General features: G+C 40.5%; 1 protein-coding gene across 2 annotated transcripts in view; it reads left to right on the forward strand.

Moving 5' to 3' along the window:
* The window catches only part of LOC136404475 (ryanodine receptor 2-like), a 650,806-nt gene that overhangs the window by 338,402 nt on the left and 296,379 nt on the right, over nt 1–16,025 (forward strand). For both annotated transcript variants that reach the window (XM_066383777.1, XM_066383773.1), the window contains 2 exons: nt 1,393–1,576; nt 5,291–5,426. In XM_066383777.1, coding sequence (XP_066239874.1) covers nt 1,393–1,576; nt 5,291–5,426 — 320 coding nt within the window. The remainder of the gene's footprint in view (nt 1–1,392; nt 1,577–5,290; nt 5,427–16,025) is intronic.

The following is a 16,025-nucleotide window of genomic DNA, read 5'->3' on the forward strand; positions in this document are numbered from 1 at the left end:
ATTTTAGAGAGGAGAGAGAAAGGGAGAGAGAGACAAAGAGAGAGAGAGAGACAGAGAGAGAAGGTGGGGAGGAGCTGGAAGCATCAACTCCCATATGTGCCTTGACCAGGCAAATCCAGGATTTTGAAGCGACCTCAGCATTTCCAGGTCGACGCTTTATCCACTGCGCCACCACAGGTCAAGCCTTGTCATACATTTTTGCTGATGCAGAGACCAGGAAATGAACTATATTTTTATGCATTAAGTTTTTTCATGACTAATATAAATATTACTCTATCAGCTATAATAGGGCATTCTTTCACTCTTTTTGGTATCGGTTGAGTATTTTTTAATAAACTTTTTAGTTTGGAATAATTTTGATTTACAAACACTTTAAAGTTCTTTACAGACATTAAAAGCTTTGAGTTTTAAAACTCAGAATCTCAGAAAGCTTAGAAATCAACACATTTACTTGCCAATAATATGTTTTCCTTCAAAGGCTAGAAAATACACCATGTTGTCATTTCTTAATTTAAATTTATATACATTTTTTTTCAGGTAATAGAAAAGCATTTAATATATTGTTTCCTAATTAATAAGTGAATTTTGTGAGTTAACATCATTAAACAATTTTTTAAACAGGCAGAAATTAAACAAAAAGTGAGTATCAATAATAGCATAGCAGTTAACAGTTCTTTCTCCCCAAAACAAAACAGAACAAGAAAGTATCAAAATTATGAGTTTGGGAAGTTACATCTTAAACCTTAAAGTACGTACTGCTTTATAGTGAAAATAGATTGTTTTCTAAATATTTAGACTATTGCTTTTGTAGACATTGGTCTTCTAGTCCCTTCAGGATTTTCTCTAGATAAATTTCTCTTGATACTGGTGCTTTTAATATACTATTATGTATACATGAATGAATATACAGTTTCTCACTTGAATGTATTATTTCTTTAGGAAATCTAGACCCTTTTTTATGTGACAGAAACAGAAAGACAGAGAGGGACAGATAGGGCCAGACAGACAGGAAGGGGGGAGAGAGATGAGAAGCATCAATTCTTCATTGCGGCTTCTTAGTTGTTTATTGATTGCTTTCTCATGTGTGCCTTGACTTGTTGGCTACAGCAGACTGAGTGACTCCTTGCTTAAGCCAGTGAACTAGGGCTCAAGCCAGCGACCTTGGGGTCATGTCTATGATCTCACACTCAAGCCAGCGACCTCACGGTTTCAAACCTAGGTCCTCTGTGTCCCAGTTCGATGCTGTATCCACTGTGCCATCACCTGGGTCAGGCTAGACCCTTTCTTATATGTTGCTTTTACAGTGGCATTGGGAGAGTGAAGCTTTAAATCCTATATAAAATAGTACATGCAGTTGTGAGTCACTAGAGCAATGGTTGCTGTTTATTTCAGGGGCCTGGATGCTCTCAGCAGGAAAGCGAAGGCCGCCCTGGTGGACCTACCCATAGAGTCTGTCAGCCTGAGCCTGCAGGACCTGATTGGCTACCTGCACCCACCAGCCGAGCACCTGGAGCATGAAGACAAGCAGAACAGGCTGCGGGCCCTGAAGAACCGGCAGAATCTCTTCCAGGAGGAGGTGAGCTCCCAGACACCTTCTCTCTTCTGCTGTCCTCTTGGGCAAACTAGTTCGCAGTGGGAAAGTATTTGACATCTTGCCCTTTGTGGTTAGGAGCAGCAGGCATGCTATGCTGTTAGGGTGTAGGGGACTTTATGCCTCGGCCAAAAATGTGTGTTTTACTCTCTTATCAGCCTTCCTTCCACACTGATCATTCATTGCATTGTTTTTGCTTTATGTTCAAATCAGGCTCTTCCAAGTGTCTACATGATACAAGTTTGGAAAGCACGAGGGTTTCTAACTGTCCAGCAGGTTCTCGGGGCTCCTTGGAGCTGCCTCAGGAGCCACAGGGAGCTTGAGCTGGGGACAGAGCTGCCCAGGAGAGGGCCACCCAGAGGCACATCTCCAGGCCCCCCTGCCTAGACACAGTGACCCCACTTCTGCCTTTTGCTATATTAAGTTCTTGTGTATATAGGTTTTTTTTTTCCTTTTTTTTTTTTTTTTTGAAGTTGGAAATGGGGAGGCAGTCAGACAGACTACCGCATGCGCCCAACCGGGATCCACCTGGCATGCCCATCAGGGGGCTATGCTCTGCCCATCTGGGGCGTCGCTCTGTTGCAACCAGAGCCATTCCAGTACCTGAGGCAGACGCCATAGAGCCATCCCCAGCGCCTGGGCCAACCCTGCTCCAATGGAGCCTTGGCTGCGGGAGGGGAAGAGAGAGACAGAGAGGAAGGAAGGGGGAGGGGTGGAGAAGCAGATGGGTGCTTCTCCTGTGTGCCCTGGCTGAGAATCGAACCCAGGACTCCTGCACACCAGGCCGATGCTCTACCACTGAGCCAACTGGCCAGGGCTGTATATAGGTTTTATTTCACCAAAGTTCTGCCCAAAAGAGCTCAAGTGCACATTTACAGACAGAAAGACAGAAGGGCCATGTTACACGGTCCTAATGCTAGTGTCACAACTGGTGCCATCTGTTCCAGAGTTTCAGCAGGAGGACATTGGCTGGGAGGGAGGTCAATGTCGCCCTCCCCCCCACCTCCCCCCAAAAAAGTGTCCCTTATCTTCCCACCACCCAGCATGAAGGAGTGACTTCCTCTGAGTACGAGTATCTAAGAGAAGATCAGAAAACAAGGCTGAGTTTCTGTGTCCCTAAGTCTATGTTCTTCTCATTTTAAAACTGTTTCTTCACTTTTCATGAACACCCTTGGAAACTGACATTAACTTTTTTTTTTTTTTTTTCATTTTTCTGAAGCTGGAAACAGGGAGAGACAGTCAGACGACTCCCGCATGCGCCCGACCGGAATCCACCCGGCACGCCCACCAGGGGGCGATGCTCTGCCCACCAGGGGGCGATGCTCTGCCCCTCCGGGGCGTCGCCATATTGCGACCAGAGCCACTCTAGCGCCTGAGGCAGAGGCCACAGAGCCATCCCCAGCGCCTGGGCCATCTTTGCTCCAATGGAGCCTCGGCTGCGGGAGGGGAAGAGAGAGACAGAGAGGAAAGCGCGGCGGAGGGGTGGAGAAGCAAATGGGTGCTTCTCCTGTGTGCCCTGGCCGGGAATCGAACCCGGGTCCTCCGCACGCTAGGCCGACACTCTACCGCTGAGCCAACCGGCCAGGGCGACATTAACTTTTGAGGACTTTTTCATGTGCCTATGAAGAATTGAGCAATCTAGAGACTACAATGGCACGAAAGCACAGGAAATGTTAACATAAACCAAGAATAACAATGTTTTTCGGGCCCTTTTTTTTTGTATGCCAAATTGTTAGTGTATGTTTGCTTAATATTTAGGGACACTAAAATGAAATACTGGACTGTGGAAATTTGAAATATTGACTTGTTTTCTAAATTTTTTATTGCACTTACTGGGGTGACGTTGGTAGTAAAATTATACAGGTTTCAGGTGTACGATTCTACCACACATCATCTGTGTATTGCACTGTGTTTTCACCACCCCAAAACAAGTCTCCACCATCACCATCTGTCCCCCTGTACCCTCCCCCACCTCCCCCACCCCCTACCCCTTTACCCTCCTGCAATCTTCACACTGTTGTCTGTGTCTACACTTTTTTTTTAATTTTTAAATTTTATTTAGAAAATTAACTTGAACAGGGTGCTATAGATCAATAAGAGTACATAGGTTTTAGGTAAACATCTCTATAGCACTTGAACTGTTGATTGTGCTGTGTGCCCATCACCCAAAGTCAAATCGTTTTCCATCACCTTATATTTGTCCCTCTTTACACTCTTCCCCATCCCTTCCCCTTCCCCCTCCCCCACATCCCCTTCCCCCAGGTAACCACTTCACTTTATGTCCATTGTTCTCAGTTTTATATCCCACCTATGTGTGAATCATATGGTTCTTAGCTTTTTCTGATAAACTTTGTTTAGTTTTGTTTGTGTGTTTTAGTTTTTCCTTAATCCTTTCACCTTTAGTTTTTTTTTTCACTTTCTCATATAAGACAATGTGGATGGGGACATAGAAATGTTCTTAGACCCATGATGCCCTTAAATTCTTGGCGTGAAATAACTTGATTAGTTAACTTTTTTTTACAGCTCTTTCTTTACCATGCTTTGCTTCTTTTTCACAATCTTGATTTAACAATAATAACAGAAAAATAAAAGAATTTTAAATCCAGACAGCATCTTACAAAGTTCTATAGTAAGTTTTTTATTTGGATAGAAGATATGTTTTTCTGAGCTTTTTTCTTTAATTAACCAGGCTTTCAATTTAATATTTAGTAAAGCTGCTGCCACAGATGCTGACCCTGAAAGTGAGGATCTGCTTTTAGACTTATGTAAGAGATGGAGAAAAATATTTTTCCTCTGCTCATCTTAGGTTCATTAGCTCAGGCCCTGAAGATTGACTCAGAACAGGCAGATTTACTAGAGAAGAACAGACAGCAATTTATTCCTCACAATTCACACATGCTCTGCACTTACATGCACCGGAGCGCCTCGTGATGACTGACTCAAAGGAGTGGCTAGAACTTGGGCTCATCTAGCGTTTTAACCAAAAAGCAGTAAGTGTGTAGAGAAGTGACATGAAGACAACAGAAAAGAGTCTTGAATTTCTGGGGGCAGCCCATATAGGAAGGTAAATAGATGGGAGACTCTCAGAAGGTCAGGGCAGCAAATCAGTCGAACACTGCACGTTTGATTACCACATGCAGTGTCAGACTGCTGAGTCAGGTAACAAGTCAGTCGAACACTGCACGTTTGATTACCACACGCAGTGTCAGACTGCTGAGTCAGCCTTGTCTCCAATGAAGCCCCTCCTACCTTTCCTGGTACAGAGGAGGAGGGAGGGTGGGGAACTGTCTTGTTTTTGCCTTTTTCTCAGTTGTCTGAAGCTCAAATTAGTCCTATGCCAAAGAGCCGTTATTTGGAGCGGTATACTTGGAACAACTTTAGTTACGGTAGAATATCTTTATGACTCTTTATCAATCGCTTATTGATAGCGTATGCATTTGAAATACACATTTTTATATTGTTGTTCCACTTCTATTTGAGAAGAGCAATTAGAATTGAAAATCACTGGAATTATTTCAGGAACGGTGTATTTCACCTGCCAGGGGTGTTACTTTCTTGTCCTTCGAATAGTGATCTTATTTTCTTAGTGATTGACACTTATATTAAGCCAGGCTTTTTGTTTCTTAAATCCACTGAGCGCCGTCCTGTGTGTGTGAGCGGAAGGGCCGTTGCTGACGGTGGTTTGTTCTGACTCTGCAGGGCATGATCAGCCTTGTGCTGCAGTGCGTGGACAAGCTGCACGTGTACAGCAGTGCGGCCCACTTCGCCGATGTTGCAGGCAGAGAAGCCGGGGAGTCCTGGAAATCGATTCTGAATTCCCTATATGAGTTGCTGGGTAAGAAGGGTGATTGGGTTTTCAAAGCAACTGCTAATGTCTATTTAAAACCATTTCAGCCTGACCTGTGGTGGCACAGTGGATAAAGCATCAACCTGGAAACACTGAGGTTGCCGGTTCAAAACCCTGGGCTTGCCTGGTCAAGGCACATATGGGAGTTGATGCTTCCTGCTCCTCCCCCCTTCTCTCTCTCTCTCTCCTCTCTATAATGAATAAATAAAATCTTAAAAAAAAAAAAATCATTTCAGAACAGTTACAGCCGTCTTATGCCTTGCTTCCTATTGACGCTGTCCGTTTTTACCTTAGCAGAGTTAAATCCAGTGGTGTTTGGTGTGTAAATCCATCTTGAGAGACGTGGCCATAGTGATAGCTTTGCCTTTGGTTGAAGGAGAGTCATCCAGGGTGGCATTAGGTGGGGGCCTCTGTGTGTATCAACATTAAATATTTCCTTTTGATTCTGAAGTGAGTCCCACAAGCCACTGTGAACCCTCCCCCCCCCACCATGCCACCTCCTCAGGGGTCTGACCCAGTTTCCTCCTCCTGCTTTTTGGTCTCTGCCTTAGCAGTCCATGGGTACATGACAAGCACGGCTTACACAGCATTCCTGGGGGCTCTGTGCACACATAGGACTGCATCGTATTTGTCCTGGACGATGACTGGCTTCTACCATCTCTTGTCAACAACTGTGTAAGGTCTAAGCCAGGTTTACCTTTCCACAGGCTGGTGAATTAGCCTGAAATCAGAAGGAAAAGGGATAGTTTATTTCTGACAGCAATGGATGTACCCAGGGTGCAGTGTCCTCAGCCCCTTTCTCACAGGACAATGTGAAGAGGACAGTTGATCGCTGGCTAAACGTGCTGCCTTGACACTAGATTCTGTGACAAACTAGATGCTTTAGATAAAGAAACGCCTCGTGTGTGTTTGAGGGTGGAAGGGGTTATGTGCAGAGGGAACAGTGTCATGGGAGATACGTATCTATAACATGCATTTTATTTATATTTTATATTAGCTCTTTTTATACTCTGTTTTCTGGTTTGATTGTTAATGGAAACATGGCTAGAATGTGATTTTCCCTTTCTATAGAGAAGAGATATATCTCTTAGGGTATGTTCAGTGTCAAATAGCAGAATGCCTGCACTCAGACTGCTTCTGAAAACAAGGGGCGTCTGTGGGCTTGCAAAGCGAGGGGTCCACACTGGGTGGGACCCAGTGTCCATCATAGCATCTGACCAGGGACCAGGTTCTGTCTGCACTCCCCTGTAGGGGTCAGCTGTCTCCAGTGTTGACTTCCCTGGACTGCCTCAGGGACTGCGATCAGCTCAGAGCTAGAGGTGTCCCTTCCTCCACTCCTCCCCTGGACATGGAGAAGTGATGGGCTGCTCCTGGAAATTCCCTCTTTGGAATGAGTATGCTGTTTCCATCTCATTAGCCCAGACTGTGTCTGCATCTCTTCCTGACCTGCTTATCCTGGCTGGAGGCTGGGGAGTACACAGCCCCGGCTTTGACCCGCTGTAGAAACTGGGGCTATGCCCTTGGACTGCCTGGCTGCCAAACAGGTGTGCATGTTACACAGAAGCAGGGAACAAACTAAAGGTGTCCACTTTCAATGTTGACTCATATGATAAGTATGTTAAAGAGGTTCCCACTGAGGTTAGACTCTCTGTAGCAGAGAGTCTGTGGCCATTGAGTTACCCTCAGCTCATAGCCGTTGACCTGTTACTCCTCTGCCGTTACATCTTTTTCTTGAAAGACAAAAGTTTAATCTTTAATCCACAGACATCAGCCTCTGAGAAAATGACCTTCCTCCTTGACAGTCACAGTTTCACTTTGACAAGTGGCTAAATTTGTATTCAGTTTGCTCATCTGCAAATTGGAGGAAATACTAGGTCAGTTCAATTGTAAGACAGGTGCGTGCTGGCACCTGGTGAGTGACACCTGTTATTATAAATGTGATCTGTAAGACAGACACAATCACTTTCCTGGTAGGTTGTTGATATTTCCATGAGGCAACGTATGTCAAATGCTTAGCATAGCATGTTGTTGTCCGTCTTGTCATTATTCCCATTTTGAGGATAGTTTTGTTATCCTCTTACTCATTAGCATAGTAAAACTTTCCTCTTTAGCTTCTGATTTTGTTGTTGTTTTGCCTTTTTAGTATGTCTTAGAAAAGAGCCTTCACTTGGCATAGTTGGCTGTGACCAGAAATGTTTGGGGTTAGCTGGTAGAAGCCATAGCATCATGATTATTGCAGATAGCCTCTGGCTCATGGTCTCCTCATCTGAAAATGGAGGAAATGCAGTTTTTTTCATAGTTCTCCCCAGGATGAAACGTTCTTTTGTTCTACCTCTTCTCTGAATACTGTGTCACAGTCTCGTACACCTGCACCCTTTATGTCAGGTGCATCGTGGGCTGGATAAATACCTGAGATATGGTGCTTGAGCTCTGGCTGATCATCTGGTACTGTTGGGGTTCTGGTTCATCTGTGCCTCCACTCCTCTCCACCAACCTTTATTTCTGACTCTTGGGAGTGCTCGCTCACATTCTCATGAATTTTCCTTGACTCTGATGTTTGGCATATGCCCTTTTTATTCTGGTCTTTGGACTTCTGTGGCCCCAGGCCTGGGCTGCCCCTTCTTTTCCATATTTGACCTCAGTCACTCTGTCAGTAGTCACTCAGTGTGGCTTCTGATCCTTTCCTGCAATTCGGTACTGTTCACATAAAATGCCTGGAGTCACTTCAATATAGAGTGTTTATGTTTAAATATATATATATATATAAATATTTATATATATACACACATAATATACATTTCTTAAATATATATATCTCTTCCATAATTGTTTATGTCTTACTTGGTTAAGAAAGGATTTGAGGGATCTATTACTTAATGTGTGTATATATATATTCTCCTAAAACTCACATACTTAAAGTATAATAATTATATATGTCACTAAGAACACTGTGATTTCAGGCAGATGAATATTTTGTGGCTTTAAACTGTTCTATGAAACAAGACTTACTTCATACACATACACACACACACACACGCACACACACCTATGCTCACACATTTTTAACATTTATATTATCACATTGTTCTCCTGAGAGGGCTTCAGTGAACCGTCCACATATATGTCATAATATCTCTTTTTGGGAAAGATTCCTTTTCCCTCTTGCCTGTTTTTCCCAAGGATCTCTACTCTTTGTCCTTTGCCTAGCCTCCTAAGGGGATCTGTGTCACAGAGGCTGTGTCATGCTGAGGGGACAAGGGCTTGGAGTCCAGCATCTCTAGGTTTGGAAAGAAACTTCATCCGTTCACCACAGACTGACTGAATGTCTGCTATGGGACAGGCCCTGATTGGGCAGTGAGGGGCAGTGGTGACCGGGACGCAGTCCCTGCTCCCATAGCTTGTGGTTAATGGCAGAGACAGATGCCATACATGACAAGGTGACTGCGATGTTTTGCTGGCACTGCCTCACCATCTCAATATAGGGTGTTGTTAAATCATATTACTAAGTGATAATAAAAGACTGATAACTTTGACAGCAGAAAATGAAAAATTATGGAAATTTGGTAAAATATGCAATCTATTTGAAAGACAAAAGCCCAGTTTTGCAATTTATAGAGTTTTCATAAATCCATAAGTAAAGGAAATACCATCTAATAGGAAAACAGACAGCACTTGGATCAAGCAGTTCACAGAACAATAAAAAAATAATAAAAGATTCTCAACATGGCAAATACTGAAATGCTAATTAAGATAATAAATAAGGATTCTATTTTACTTGTTTTATTGGTACACGTAAAGACTTGGAAATACTCCATCATTGAAGAAAAGGTTGGGTATTATGTACTTGGTGTGAGTGTAAATTGTTGATATTAAAAAACCAAATAACCCTCCATTGGCAATATACATGAAACTTCAAATGTATACCGTATTGCCCCATGTATAAGATGCATCTGTTTTCAAAAAATTTGGGGTCTAAAAACTGGGTGCATCTTATATACAGTGGTTGTAGTTTCTTTACGTGCCTTTCTTGTCTTTTTGAGCTTGTTTTTGTGCTAATTGTTGAAGACAGTGATTTGTTATCAGACACATGAGGACAAGCTAGTGGATGGGAGTTCTGGCAGTGATGAGGAATTGTATGAATTTTATAATGAATAAAACATAGTTCAGTAACTTTATGGAATACTTTGTTTTTTCAAATTTCAGGTCCCAAAATTAAGGTGTGTCTTATACATGCGAGCATCTTTTACATGGGGAAATACGGTATTTCCTTTTAGTCTCAGAAATTCTCCATTAAGGAATGTAATCTAGAGATGTATTTGTACAGGTGGGAAGGATGATCACTGCAAAATTGCTTATAAATCATACGAGATTGAAAATCATTTTCCTATTAGCAGGGCATTGGTTACACAGGTACATCTATGAGGTATAATACTGTGTTATCACTGAAAATTGAGATAAATGCATCATTTGAAAAATTGAAACAGGCTAGATTGCTGACTTTTAGTATGACAATCTGGGATGTGGTATTAAGTGAAAAAGGATGCACTGCTCGCAGTTTGCTTAGGAAGATTCCGTTGTGTACCATTAAAATATGCAAAGAAAGGACATTCTTGTATATTCATTAGAAATTTCTGGAAAGGTGCACAGAAAACTTCTAGATGGCTGCTTTTGAGCAGAGAGGTCTTCTACTTTCTCTGTGTTATCTTAGTCTATGTATTACTTATATAATTGAAAAAAGCAGTTTACGTAAATGAGTAATGATAGTTGATGAAAGGAAAAGCTAATGTATTAACTCTAGTTCAGTGAAAAAATAGAAGGTTTCTATTCAGTGCATGTGGACACTCTTTATTATGCTTGGTAGTTTTCATGGTAGTTGCTTCTGGTGAACAGAATTATCAGAGATTTTATTGTTTAAATGTTTCTTTGACTACTCTTGATTTTGTTTTTATTACAGTGAATACTGATGTCATGATTAGAAAATGATAAATGAATCAATCTTTTGTTGGTGTAAGAACTACCTGACTATTGAAGTCAGCATGATAATATCAGCAGCTGTGTCTGCTTAAGTGTATACTTCCCTTTGTCTGGAAAAGTCTTAGTCAGATCTGTGTCAGTAACTGGAGTTCAATTGGTGTTTATGTCACACTGTCCTGTACCCAGCGATCAAAGGTTTTGGTTCAAATATCATTAACTCCAAATTTGAAAAGCCTCCTCCTGATTCTTCCAAACAGGGAGACAGTGGATTCCTTCTCAGGTTAGGTATGAAATAAGACACCTTCTGTTTCTGTCTATGGTGATTTATTGAGCATGGAGAAAGGGGAGGAGGTGGAAGTGATTGTCTATAATGTTTAAAATTTGACTTGGCTATATTTATATGTGTTTTAGGAAGAGGGTGACAGAACTTATGATTCTGGTTTATGAGATGTGTGAGCCTGCACCGGCAGGATCATGGATGTCTCAGACTCGGGTCAGGGTTTGAGGGCAAGGCTGTGCTCACCTCCCCACTGCTCTGACAGCTGTGGCCACCATTCACCTGCTTGAGGTCTGCAGTTGCTACTGTGCTAGGATGTCAGAGAAATGGTTCTTTGCAAATAGTTTCTACAATGTTTATTTTATGAGAATTCAAAGTGTGAAACAAACAGATTAGACTGCTCTTTTTCAGTATGCTGGAAGCTTCCAGTGTCTGCGTCCTTGAAGACTGACCAAGGGTAGAGCAGTTAAGGATTCTGCATATCCAGCTCATTCCCCAGGGCGACTGGAAGGCAGGTCTTCCCATGTACTGAAGGACACGGCATTCAAGAGACGAAAAGGAGGGGTCCCGGCTTCAGATGTGATCACACTGGGTGTCACTCTGGATTTGTGCACACAAGTGTTTTCTGTCCTGTGCTCTGGAAACTCCTAGAAGGAAATTTTATAAATAACATTAATATTATTTTGTGAGAGAGACAGAGAGGGACAGATGGGGACAGACATACAGGAAGGGAAGGAGATGAGAAGTATCAACTCTTCATTTCAGCACCTTAGTTGTTCATTGCTTGCTTTCTCAAATGTGCCTTGACAGGGGGCTAGAGAACAGCCAGTGACCCCTTGCTCAAGCCAGTGACTTTGAGCTCAAGCTGGTGAGCTGTGCTCAAACCAGATCAAGCTGGTGACCCTGGGGTTTTGAAACTGGGTCCTCTGCATCTCATTCTGATGCTCTATCCACTGCGCCACCGCCTGGTCAGGCAACATACTATTATTTTTTCACCTTGGTAATAATCTTGTCTATGAAATGACAAAGACATTACTATATTTTTTTATATAAATTTTTATTAATGTTAATGGGATGACATTAATAATTCAGGGTACATATATTCAAAGAAAACATGTCTAGGTTATCTTGTCATTAAATTATGTTGCATAACCCTCACCCAGAGTCAGATTGTCCTCCTTCACCCTGTCTAGTTTTCTCTGCCCCTCCCCCTCCCCCTAACTCTCTCCCTCCCTCCCTCCTGCGTCCTCCCTCCCCCCACCCCTGGTAACCACCACTCTCTTGTCCATGTCTCTTAGTCTCGTTTTTATGTTCCACCAATGTATGGAATCATGTAGTTCTTGTTTTTTTCTGATTTACTTATTTCACTCTGTATAATGTTATCAAGATCCCACCATTTTGCTGTAAATGATCTGATGTCATCATTTCTTATGGCTGAGTAGTATTCCATAGTGTATATGTGCCACATCTTCTTTATCCAGTCTTCTATTGAAGGGTTTTTTGGTTGTTTCCATGTCTTGGCCACTGTGAACAGTGCTGCAATGAACATGGGGCTACATGTGTCTTTACGTATCAATGATTCTGAGGTTTTGGGGTATATACCCAGTAGAGGGATTGCTGGGTCATAAGGTAGTTCTATTTGCAGTTTTTTGAGGAACCACCATACTTTCCTCCATAATGGTTGTACTACTTTACATTCCCACCAACAGTGTATGAGGGTTCCTTTTTCTCCACAACCTCTCCAACATTTGCTATTACCCGTCTTGTTGATAATAGCTAATCTAACAGGGGTGAGGTGGTATCTCATTGTAGTTTTGATTTGCATTTCTCTAATAACTAATGAAGCTGAGCATCTTTTCATATATCTGTTGGCCATTTGTATTTCTTCCTGGGAGAAGTGTCTGTTCATGTCCTCTTCCCATTTTTTTATTGGATTGTTTGTTTGTTTGTTGTTGAGTTTTATGAGTTCTTTGTAAATTTTGGATATTAGGCCCTTATCTGAGCTATTGTTTGAAAATATCAGTTCCCATTTAGTTGGCTGTCTGTTTATTTTGATATCAGTTTCTCTTGCTGAGCAAAAACTTTTTATTCTGATGTAGTCCCATTCATTTATCTTTGCCTTCACTTCTCTTGCCATTGGAGTCAAGTTCATAAAATGTTCTTTAAAACCCAGGTCCATGAGTTTAGTACCTATGTCTTCTTCTATGTACTTTATTGTTTCAGATCTTATATTTAGGTCTTTGATCCATTTTGAATTAATTTTAGTACACGGAGAAAGGCTGTAGTCCAGTTTCATTCTTTTGCATGTGGCTTTCCAGTTTTCCCAACACCATTTGCTGAAGAGGCTTTCTTTTCTCCATTTTGTGTTGTTGGCCCCCTTATCAAAGATTATTTGACCATATATATGTGGTTTTATTTCTGGGCTTTCTATTCTGTCCCATTGGTCTGAGTGTCTATTTTTCTGCCAGTACCATACAGTTTTGATTATTGTGGCCCTATAATATAGTTTAAAGTCAGGTATTGTAATGCCCCCAGCTTCATTCTTTTTCCTTAGGATGGCTTTGGCTATTCGGGGTTTTTTATAGTTCCATATAAATCTTATGATTTTTTGTTCCATTTCTTTAAAAAATCTCATAGGAATTTTGATGGGAATTGCATTAAATTTGTATATTGCTTTGGGTAATATGACCATTTTAATTATATTTATTTTTCCTATCCAAGAACAGGGAATATTTTTCCATCTCATTGTGTCTTTTTCTATTTCTCTTAGCAATGCCTTGTAGTTTTCGTTATATAGGTCCTTTACATTCTTTGTTATGTTTATTCCTAGGTATTTTATTTTTTTTGTTGCAATCGTGAAGGGATTATTTTTTTGAGTTCGTTTTCTAATATTTCATTGTTGGCATATAGAAAGGCTATGGATTTTGTATGTTAATTTTGTATCCTGCGACCTTATTGTATTGGTTTATTGTTTCTAGTAATCTTTTTGTGAAGTCCTTCGGGTTTTCGATGTATAGGATCATATCATCAGCAAAAAGTGATACCTTTACTTCTTCTTTTCTGATATGGATGCCTTTTATTTCTTTGTCTTGTCTAATTGCTCTGGCCAGAACTTCTAGCACCACGTTAAATAAGAGTGGAGAGAGTGGACAACCCTATCGTGTTCCTGATTTAACGTGGAAAGTCCTCAGTTTTACGCCATTTAATATGATGTTGGGTGATGGTTTATCATATATGGCCTTTATCATGTTGAGATATTTTCCTTCTATACCCATTTTGTTGAGAGTCTTAAACATAAAATTGTGTTGTATTTTATCGAAAGCTTTTTCTGCGTCTATTGATAAGATCATGTGGTTTTTGTTCTTTGTTTTGTTGATATGGTGTATTACGTTAACCGTTTTACGTATGTTGAAACATCCTTGAGATTCTGGGATGAATCCCACTTGATCATGATGTATTATTTTTTTAATATGTTGTTGTATTTGATTTGCCAGTATTTTGTTTAGTATTTTAGCATCTGTATTCATTAGAGATATTGGTCTGTAGTTTTCTTTCTTTGTGCCATCCTTGCCTGGTTTTGGTATGAGGGTTATGTTGGCCTCATAAAATGTGTTTGGAAGTATTGCTTCTTCTTCAATTTTTTGGAAGACTTTGAGTAGAATAGGAACCAAGTCTTCTTTGAATGTTTGATAGAATTCACTAGTATAACCATCTGGGCCTGGACTTTTATTTTTGGGGAGGTTTTTAATAGTTTTTTCTATTTCCTCCCTGCTGATTGGTCTGTTTAGGCTTTCTGCTTCTTCATGACTCAGTTTAGGAAGGTTGTATTGTTCTAGGAATTTATCCATTTCTTCTAGATTGTTGTATTTGGTGGCATATAGTTTTTCATAGTATTCTACAATAATTCTTTGTATATCTATGATGTCTGTGGTGATTTCTCTTCTTTCATTTTGGATTTTATTTATTTGAGTCCTGTGTCTTTTTTCCTTGGTGAGTCTTGCCAAGGGTTTGTCGATTTTGTTGATCTTTTCAAAGAACCAGCTCCTTGTTTTATTGATTTTTTCTATAGTTTTTCTGTTCTCTATTTTGTTTATTTCTGCTCTGATTTTTATTATCTCCTTTCTTCGGCTGGTTTTGCGTTGTCTTTGTTCTTCTTTTTCTAGTTCCTGAAGGTATGAAGTTAAGTGGTTTACTTCGGCTCTCCATTGTTTGTTCATATAGGCCTGAAGTGATATGAACTTTCCTCTTATTACTGCTTTTGCTGCATCCCAGAGATTCTGATATGTCGTATTTTCATTTTCATTTGTCTGTATATATCTTTTGATCTCTGCGCTTATTTCTTCTTTGACCCATTCATTTTTTAGAAGTATGTTGTTTAGTTTCCATAATTTTGTGGGGTTTTCCCCCTTTTTTTTACAATTGAATTCTAGTTTCAAGGCCTTATGATCAGAGAATATGCTTGGTACAACTTCAATTTTTCTAAATTTGCTGATATTGTCTTTGTGGCCCAACATATGGTCAATTCTTGAGAATGTTCCATGTACACTAAAGAAAAATGTATACTCTGTCGCTTTGGGATGAAGAGTCCTGTAGATGTCTATCATATCCAGGTGTTCTAGTATTTCGTTTAAGGCCACTATATCTTTATTGATTCTCTGTTTGGATGACTGATCTAGAACCGTCAGCGGTGTATTGAGGTCTCCAAGTATGATTGTATTTTTATCAGTTTTAGTTTTAAGGTCAATAAGTAGCTGTCTTATATATTTTGGTGCTCCTTGGTTTGGTGCATATATATTAAGGATTGTTATGTCTTCTTGATTCAGTGTCCCCTTAATCATTATGAAATGACCATTTTTGTCTCTGAGTACTTTTTCTGTCTTGTAGTCAGCATTATCAGATATGAGTATTGCTACACCTGCTTTTTTTTGGGTGTTGTTTGCTTGGAGTATTGTTTTCCAGCCTTTCACTTTGAATTTGTTTTTATCCTTGTTGCTTAGATGAGTTTCTTGTAGGCAGCATACAGTTGGATTTTCTTTTTTAATCCATTCTGCTACTCTGTGTCTTTTTTTTTATTGGTGAGTTTCATCCATTTACATTTAGTGTAATTATTGACACTTGTGGGTTCCCTATTGCCATTTTATAAATTGCTTTCTGTTAGTTTTGTATCTTGTTTGATTCTTCTCTTTTGTTTTTCTATTGTTTGTTTTTGTTTGTTTGTATTCCATACTTCTTTCTTCTGTTGCTACCTTTTTTAAGTCAAGTGTTTTTGTGGTGGTTTTTTCAAGGGTGGTTACCATTAAGTAATGAAAAGGGTACCTACCATATTCATTGTAGTA

The sequence above is a fragment of the Saccopteryx leptura genome, chromosome 1 (assembly GCF_036850995.1).
Source record: "Saccopteryx leptura isolate mSacLep1 chromosome 1, mSacLep1_pri_phased_curated, whole genome shotgun sequence".
NCBI classification, from domain to species: domain Eukaryota; kingdom Metazoa; phylum Chordata; class Mammalia; order Chiroptera; family Emballonuridae; genus Saccopteryx; species Saccopteryx leptura.